The sequence below is a fragment of the Thermomyces lanuginosus genome (genome assembly GCF_041956635.1).
Source record: "Thermomyces lanuginosus strain ATCC 200065 unplaced genomic scaffold VTN49scaffold_7, whole genome shotgun sequence".
Taxonomy (NCBI): domain Eukaryota; kingdom Fungi; phylum Ascomycota; class Eurotiomycetes; order Eurotiales; family Trichocomaceae; genus Thermomyces; species Thermomyces lanuginosus.
Window position 1 is genome coordinate 1,220,966 of NW_027192341.1, and position 8,735 is coordinate 1,229,700.

The following is an 8,735-nucleotide window of genomic DNA, read 5'->3' on the forward strand; positions in this document are numbered from 1 at the left end:
ATTTTTTTTTTTTTGTTATTTTTTTTTTTTTTTTTTTTTGTTTGGTATGATACCACTTCTTGTTTGTTCCAACCTTTTGGTGTACTTGGATGTGCCAGCGCTGGGAACTGTGGTGTACATGTGGAGGGAAAGGTTATGTATCATACATGGCATGGTCAATCGGTTCTGCTTCCGTCGTAAATCTCTTGAGTTTTCGATGTCTGTTACACTTGTCGACCTTTGTTCTTGATTACTACAACTCGGTAGACGTAGGGCTCTGTGGATGAGTGATGCCTTTCGATTCTTGGCCAGTTGGCCACAGTCGGAGTAGCGCGTGAGTCTGACCTCATCCTGGTGTGCCACATGCTTCACTTGAAAGACATGCAACTCCAAGAAGCAACGTTATGTCTTTGACAAACTACGAGTCAACAACCACCTCTTGACCATGTCCTCCGCGCTGGTCCCCTTGGGACGCTGGCCGCGACTATTAACCTCCGCGATCAGCCGCGGCGTCAGCCCGACCCGGGCCACTCGTTACCCAGCTCCGTCGATTGCGAATACAACAAGATGGCGCAGTGACGCAACGCAAGCAACCGTGCTAAAAGAACGGAATCTCACGTCATCCTTCTCGAGAACGCCATTCTTTACTTCCCGTCGACCGCCGTTGGGGACAACAAAGGGCTCGGTTGGTTATGCCACATCCCGCAGTTTCTCGCGCTCCGCACCCGAATACTACGCCCGCTATCGATACCGACGGTTTGGCGACAATGTCTCTGGCGTTGGCGGCTTTGGTGGACCGGGTCCCGGCGGTTATGGAGGCTGGAACCGAGGACCGGGGACGTCGTTTTTACGGCTGATACTGGAGAGTCGGGTCGTCTGGACGGTTGTCGTGGTGGGAACGGGGTTCTATATCTTCAATCTTGAGACGGTCAAGGTGAGTCGACACCTGGGCCTTGCTCTCGATATGGCAGTGGAGCGTTGTGACTGAAGGAGAGCGGCGATAAGGAAACGGGCCGGACAAGGTTCAACTGCGTTCCTCAGGATGTGGTCTTGAAACTCTCCGAGAGAACTCAGGAGGAGATCCTGCAGCAGTACCGTGGCCGGATTCTGCCGGATCATCATCCGCTGACGCAGATGGTGCACCGCGTTATGAACAAGTTGATTCCCTTTGCGCCCGTGGCTCATGCGGATTGGAAGGTGCATGTGATTATCGATGATCGGAATGTGAATGCGTTTGTTACGCCGAGGTATGGTCTCTGCTGCTACGTCGATGAGGAGCTGATGCTGACAGATGTAGTGGGAAAACGTTTGTCTTCAGCGGCCTCCTTCGCATGGTCCGCGATGAGGACGAGCTGGCGGCCGTCCTGGGCCACGAGATGGCGCACGTCGTGGCGAATCATCCCGCGGAGCGGATGAGCGCGAGCATTATCGCATTGATCACCATTTCGGCGATCTCAATGCTGTTTGATATTACGGGGAGGTTGCCCTCGGCGTTGGCACATATGATTTATTTGCTGCCGAACTCGAGAGCAACGGAGGTGGGTTTCTATTTTCTTCGGCTGTGGTTGAAGATGGAGGCTAATGTCACCTACAGACTGAGGCAGATCGTATTGGACTAAGTATGTGCCAAACAGTCGAGCTGCTTTGAATCAGCGACTGATGTGTCTTCTAGGAATCATGTCTCGAGCTTGCTACAACCCAGAGGGAGCTATCCGAGTGTAAGCCATGCGCTTTGTCTATCGAGTGACTCGTAGGCTAACTGTTGTAACTAGCTGGAAGCGTTTTCAGGCACTCGAAAAGGCTCGAGGGCAGGAGGTTCCTCAGTATCTATCTACACATCCATCGGTGAGATCTCGTGATTCATCGAGTTTCCCTGGCTGGATCTAACCGCGGCGCAGTCATATGATCGCGAGGAGAATATCCGAGGATGGTACGCTTGATCCTTTGCGTAATGACAATCAGGACATTCTGTCTCACAATGAGAATAGGCTACCCGAGGCAGAGCGAGAATTTGAGAAGAGCGGCTGTGATGTCACCACTCAATACTGTGAGTTTCCTGCCAATGCATTTGATACTCGGATCTAGAACTGACGGTGGCTCAGTCCGGCAATTCAGGGAGTCGTTCTGGTAGACACGATTATGATAATGAAAATCACCATTCTTGTATATTAGGACGCATTCTTTTGTAGTATATAGAGAACGACGTTATCGATGACAGACGAAGCGAGGTGTTCTAAACCGCCGTAGCTGGTGAAGTCGATTAGTAATCGGGTCATGTGAATCGATTCCCCCCCTCCGTATGCAAACAAGACAAACAGCAAGCTCCATTCCCAAAAAATCACCACCTCAACTTGACTCGGGCGGACCTGACGGAGGATTGTTGTGGGCTTGATATTTCCCTCTCCTTGGCTTCTTGGAGCCATACCATTTTGAAATCCCTCCATCTGTCATCCCGCACCGCAATCGTGTCGTGAGGAGACTGACCGTCCCACCATGTCGCTCTCAATACCGGGACCGTCCCAGGCAAACCTCTTCAAGCCGGGGTATACAAGGTAAAGACCCCGCCACAATCCTTACGTGCCAAATAAAAAAAAAAAAAAAAACAAGGAAGTTAATGGAAACATACAGCCACGACGCTGAAGATGGCGCCGTCCTCCGCAACATCGAAGCCTGCCGTGCCATTTCGCAAACCGTGCAGACGTCGCTGGGTCCCCATGGCCGCAACAAGATCGTCATTAACCACCTGCAGAAGATGATCTTGACCTCCGATGCTGCGTCGATCTTGCGCGAGCTCGATGTCGTGCACCCGGCCGCCAAGCTGCTGGTCATGGCCTGCCAGCAGCAGGAGACGGAGATGGGCGACGCGACCAATATGGTCATGGTGTTGGCGGGGGAGCTACTGCGGAAGGCGGAGGAGTTGCTGCGCATGGGCCTGAAGACGAGCGATATTGTGCAGGGTTACGAGAAGGCTCAGGAGTATGCGTTGAAGGTTCTGCAAGGTCTGTCCTTTTATCCCAGTTTGTTTTCGGAGGACATTGCTGATCAAAGTATAGATCTCGAGGTCGATCGGTTACAAGATATTCGCTCTCAGTCCGAGTTGAGCAAGGCGCTGCGCACCGTCGTCGGCAGCAAGCAAGCTGGTTCTGAAGACATCCTGGCTAATCTCGTGGCGGAAGCCGTTCTCGCCGTGCTCCCCAAGAATCCCGTCAACTTTAACGTGGATAATGTCCGTGTAGTCAAGATCATGGGTGGCAGTTTGCAGCAGTCACGGGTCATCAAGGGTATGGTGTTCAACCGAGAGCCTGAGGGTCAGGTCAAGAAGGCCCGCAAGGCCAAGGTTGGCGTTTTCAGCTGCCCAATCGACATCTCTCAGACCGAAACCAAGGGCACGGTGCTCCTGAAGAATGCCCAAGAGATGCTCAACTTCTCCAAGGGTGAGGAGGAGCGCTTGGAGGCTACGATCAAGGAGCTCTACGATTCCGGCCTGCGTGTCGTCGTTGCCGGTTCGACTGTTGGTGAGTTGGCGCTGCACTATCTGAACCGCTTCGGCATCCTCGTTATCAAGATCTTGTCCAAGTTCGAGCTGCGACGGCTGTGCCGTGTGGTTGGCGCGTCGCCGCTGGCACGCCTGGGTGCCCCGATGCCGGATGAGATGGGCAATGTCGATGTTGTGGAGACGACGGAGATTGGCGGTGATCGTGTCACCGTCTTCCGACAGGAGGATGAAACTGCGGTGACCCGCACGGCAACGATTGTCCTGCGCGGAGCCACCCAGAACCACTTGGATGACGTCGAGCGGGCCATCGACGACGGCGTCAACGTCGTCAAGGCCATCACCAAGGACCCTCGCCTGGTGCCTGGCGCTGGTGCGACTGAACTGCAGTTGACAGAGCGGATCTCCGCTCTCGCCGACAAGACCCCCGGCTTGCCGCAGTACGCGATCCGGAAATATGCCGAGGCCTTTGAGGTGATTCCGCGCACGCTGGCCGAGTCTGCGGGCTTGGATGCCACTGAGGTCCTCTCGCGACTGTACACTGCCCACCACCGTGCGGGAGGCGCTGGTGCCACTTCCGACGATGTCTCCTCGGGTGGAGAGGACGAGGAAGACACCGAAGAGGAGGAAGGCGAGTCGGAAGAGGAGGAGGAGGAGCCCTACTGGACCACGGGCGTCGACCTGTTCAACGAGTCCGACAACGGCACCATTGACGCCGTCGAGCAGGGCATTCTCGACCTGATGTCGTCCAAGAGCTGGGCCATCCGTCTGGCGTCCGAGGCTGCGCGAACGGTGCTCAGCGTTGACCAGATCATCGTCGCGCGTCCGGCGGGCGGTCCTAAGCCACCGGGGCAGAACCCGAATTGGGATGAGGACTAATCAGGAGTTGAGGGTTGGAGTAAAAAAAAACATTGTTTACTCGATTACGATGTGATAGATAATGTAAATGCATTTCATTTCAACTCATTCTTCAAGGATCGCTCTACGTCCGGGATGTCAACGAAACCGTTTGGTGCAATCGCTTGCTCGTTAATGTTGGCATTCGCCCTTGGTCTGCAGAGGCAGACATCAGCACAATGCGACCATGCCTAGTACAGGGCACCTCGGACCACACGAGCAGTGACTTGCCCGGTGACATACATCTGTTAATCCATCCTAAGCTGACCTTTGGCCAAATGGCATGATTCTGCATCCAGCTGGCACACGCAGAGGAATTGCCCAAAGCGAGTGCAGCTGGCAGCTGTTGCCTATGCACATACGGTCAATGCCGCATACAGTAAATTGTTACTAATTTTTTATGACTCCTCAGGTAGCGTCCGGCGGATTTTCGCAATCGGTCTGCCCATTTTTTTGAACCATGAGGAGAGTTCTCATATGGAATGTGACTTAGCCTTGCTAGCCTACTGAATCTTTGCTTCCCCTGTTCAGTCGATCAACCATACATACCTAGTTCGTTAATGTGCTCAGAGCCCTGTCCTATTCGTATTGCTTTTTCTATTTATCGAACTTTCAGCTCCCGTCTGGTCGCATATTCATTTATTCTTGGTCATTTGAAATAAATCATGCAGGGTAGTTCCTTGTATAATTGCATATCGTCATATCCGCGAAGCCATCGGTCAAATACAGGGCCTCAATTGCTGTATAGGGCAAAATATAACCTGAGATGCTTCCGGGGTCCCCGCGTTCTCGGACTGTACCAAGAACCGCCCAGAGCCACAGAGCCACCGATTCTGGCTTTGGGATCGCCCAACGTGTACAGTCGCTTCTCCACTCACTGGTACATACAGTAGAACTGCCGTACTTCGAACGTATATGTATGTCTTATGCCCGACCAATGGTCTACTGATCTCGATCGCCGACAAGAGGAGCTTACCCTCCGCGAAGGTTTCCAAGCAACTGCACTTGGATTGGGCGCCAGGAGGAACTGAACTCTGCTACTCGGTTCCTGATGGTTGAGCTCTTGCTACTGTGTGCGAGACCTTTGTATGAGTACGGAGCAGAGGGGGGGGGGCACTCGTTTTCGTACTTTGATCCTTGTACAGAATCTCAATTTTCATGCAGAGAACAAGGATTGCGAGATCTTGGATCTGGGGGCAGGAATGCTATACAGATCATCTGCGATACGAAGAGTTTTTTTTCTCGAATTGGCAAGGATATCCGCCTTTGCGGGGTTGTTTGGATGGGTCAAATGCATGGCCAACGGTTTGCCTTTTGTGCTGGCAGATCGATTAATCGTGAGTGTTGAAGAGGGCGTAGATCACCCGTGTTGTTTAATTGCCGCACGCGCCACGTGATTGGGTAGTTTGAATATAGCTAACACTTTGTAGTTGGCGCAAGCACTGGGTGCTTGGCCAGACATCCGCTGAGTTTCACGATACCTACCGACACAGGTACATCAATCAAAGACTCAGACTCAATGACTACTAATGTATAGGTTCTCGAATACGAACAGAAGAATTTGTGGCTGAGCTGGTAATTGGGCTATTGCCTGGATTTGATGGAAAGAGAACATGCACATTTTTTTTTTTTCTCTGCGAGGCTGAGCTACGCGCTTCGACAGGCAGGAGGAAGAGTGTGGACTAGGCGATGTTGTTGTATTGCATCTCTTCTTGCATCCTAGAAGCCTTGTACGCAAGGGTTTGATTTGAAATTGCTCTTCTTCATGCCGCAGCGGAATTGCCCAGGAGAAGTATAAATATCGGCTTGAGAACCCCTCTGATCAGCCATTAGACAGACACAGCAGACAAACAAACACTCTCGAGCGACATACTCAACAATTGCCTCTCAATTAGCTAAATCGATTGTCTCTCAAACGTTCTTCCTCCGTCAAAATGAAGCTTCCCGCTCTTGTCCTCGCTGCTCTTGCCCCCGTCGCGGTGTTTGCCCATCCGGCCGCGACTCCCGCGGAGGCCGACCACGCACCCACTGTGCTTTCCAAGTCCCAGCCGGATAACACAATCCAGAAGCGAGCCAACAATGCCGTCGTCACGGTCGATGGCCTTCGCTACCGGAAATGCCCGCGGACCAGCTGCACGGCCGTGGGTCAATATCCGATTGGTACCCGGATTCAGCTTGACTGCTACACTACAGAGAATACTACCCCAATCAATGGCGATTAGTAGGCCTATCCCTGGGTTGTGAAATGAGTTGAAACTACTTCGATGCTAACAATGACTAGTGGCTGGGCGAGGGTGACCGGCACTGGATACTGGGTCGCTTTGGCGTGGGGAGAGTATGTTCAGTGGGAGGGTAAGTGCCCTTTTTTTTTTTCTTTGGACGGAAATCGATATCAGGAATAAAGCTTACCATACATAGGCTTCCTGCCCTACTGCTGAGCTCGTGCTGGAAAGATGGATTTGATTTGATGAAATCTGGTCTTCCATGGTTATTGATGTGGCAAGTTGAAAGGGGTTGTGGCCAATTGACTGTGTTTGATCTAACTAGAGTACTACTCTTTGGACACTTATATGGAGTACGATATTCGTGCTCCGAGTACGGAGTAGTATCTAACGGAGGGGTATTTTCAAGCATTACATGTCTTCCATATATGCCTGGAGTTGAGTATACCTTCGGTAGAAGCGCATTGCAGTACTCTAGCATTCACCAAGACCAACACATACTGAAAAAGCAGTAAACCCCCATTTCCAAACGCCAGACTCTAATGAAAGGTGATCAAATGCCTCTTCCGGCTTGGCGTCTTTAGTTCGGAGCTTGATCAATTTAAGGTTGTTTGAATGACGACTCTTTGCCCCACATTTCAGATCAATCGACCCACCGACTCAGTACCCGTACGACGGGGCGACTTTGTAGAGTTCTTCTGTTCTCTGTATTCAGCTTGTGAAAGAGTAGGCTGCAGAACTGAGCACACTTCACCTAAAAAAAAAAAAAAAAAATGAAGTGATTCACCAGAACGGGAAAGGCCTTCGGCAAGTTCACAGAACAGAAAAGTCCAGTTGAACACAAAGTATCTGAACAAACAAAACAAACATTATTAGAACAGAAAAATAGGTGAAGATCTCTACTGAACGAGGCATGTGCAATTAGGGCAGGAATCACTGCAGTACGGAGTACATTCATAGTTTGCACATATCCACCGTAAATTTTTCTATGATATTGCGAGATCGCTTCAATTTCAGCCTTCCACATTGGTGAATTCATCTCCATCTGCTCAGAACAACCATTCATATTATCTTTTATCATCTATCATTTTAATATCTATCGTCGCTGGCTCGGAACGGAACAAGGAGGTTGGCCACAAGGTAAGAGCCACGATTTGGTACAAGAGAGTACCTCTCTAGGCTTAATTGGACTGTAGGTAACATGACCTAGGCAGTGTCAATCAAGGTCAATAGATGCAAGCCTGGCTTTTGGGATGATTGTAGGCTAGGTACAATAATAAAAGGACATTATGTTTGCTGGCATTCAAGTAAAGAGCAACTTCCAGAAGCGACTCCGCCTCAATCCCTTCCAACCTCTTGCCAAACGTATTCCAAAGCTGTTGCAGGTATGACCTCCACTGATAAGCGCGACAAGGAGAATTCTCGTAGCAAAATAGCTTCCGGTGGTGTGCTTAACCTTCAATCTCTCTTAGAAACAAGTCTACACAACATTAGAGGGTAGATTGCTGGGTAGAGCTTACCGTTTGTATGCTTGTCTGAGGGAATCTAATTCCGAACGTATTTGTAGCAGAGCCCTCCGATGCAGACATCTGCGTCCGGCGCGCAGCACTCAAGCTCACAGCAGATGCTATGCGGGCAGCAAAAGTTGTGGCAAATATAGCAGCTGGACGCTGCGTTGAGTGCATTTCCCTTTGTGGTATCGACCTCCGTAGCATTCGTCCGCACAGCGTTGTCGGACATTTGCCCTTCAGGGAGCATCTGGCCATGAAGAGCAAGAGACAAAGGGAAAAAGAGAAGAGTAGCGAAAATGAACATCATCCTGAAAAGGATCTTTCGTTGAAATGGGTCGATAGAATGCGCTCTCTCAACTTGGGTAAGAATCGTTCTTCGTGTCTTAAGAGGATAATGAAGGGGATGATCGAGGGGGTAGGGGATAGATTTATACTCGGAGGGACATCTCTCCGGCGCCCGGCTTCTTCCTCTTTGGCGGACGTGCCGTATACTCCTTTACTATCTCGCAGAAGCCATCACAGTGCTGATGTCCGCAATGCAACGACGGTACTCATCGCCCAATCGTGGTACCCGGCGAACTGCCGTCCGAAACCGATTATTGGCTGCTCCCCGTTCAATCTCAGTACCTCCCG

At 51.0% G+C, this 8,735-nt stretch overlaps 4 protein-coding genes across 4 annotated transcripts; 3 read left to right on the forward strand and 1 right to left on the reverse strand.

The window, feature by feature from the left end:
* Window positions 1-424: 424 nt before the first annotated feature.
* On the forward strand, window positions 425-2,110 carry VTN49DRAFT_7949 (uncharacterized protein; the record flags this gene model as incomplete). Its single annotated transcript, XM_069416274.1, has 9 exons — window positions 425-913; window positions 985-1,226; window positions 1,277-1,517; window positions 1,574-1,598; window positions 1,652-1,697; window positions 1,752-1,824; window positions 1,878-1,909; window positions 1,968-2,026; window positions 2,082-2,110. The coding sequence occupies 9 exons, from the start codon at window positions 425-427 to the stop codon at window positions 2,108-2,110; spliced, it is 1,236 nt and encodes a 411-aa protein (XP_069272310.1).
* A 362-nt stretch (window positions 2,111-2,472) lies between these two features.
* VTN49DRAFT_7950 (uncharacterized protein) lies at window positions 2,473-4,351 on the forward strand (the record flags this gene model as incomplete). Its single annotated transcript, XM_069416276.1, has 3 exons — window positions 2,473-2,531; window positions 2,608-2,978; window positions 3,033-4,351. 3 exons carry the CDS (start codon window positions 2,473-2,475, stop codon window positions 4,349-4,351), a joined length of 1,749 nt encoding a protein of 582 aa, XP_069272311.1.
* A 1,952-nt stretch (window positions 4,352-6,303) lies between these two features.
* Window positions 6,304-6,807, forward strand: VTN49DRAFT_7951 (uncharacterized protein; the record flags this gene model as incomplete). The annotated part of the gene is made up of 3 exons (XM_069416277.1): window positions 6,304-6,590; window positions 6,651-6,721; window positions 6,788-6,807. 3 exons carry the CDS (start codon window positions 6,304-6,306, stop codon window positions 6,805-6,807), a joined length of 378 nt encoding a protein of 125 aa, XP_069272312.1.
* A 1,087-nt stretch (window positions 6,808-7,894) lies between these two features.
* Window positions 7,895-8,180, reverse strand: VTN49DRAFT_7952 (uncharacterized protein; the record flags this gene model as incomplete). The annotated part of the gene is made up of 2 exons (XM_069416278.1): window positions 7,895-8,047; window positions 8,112-8,180. The coding sequence occupies 2 exons, from the start codon at window positions 8,178-8,180 to the stop codon at window positions 7,895-7,897; spliced, it is 222 nt and encodes a 73-aa protein (XP_069272313.1).
* Between the last annotated feature and the right edge of the window lie 555 nt (window positions 8,181-8,735).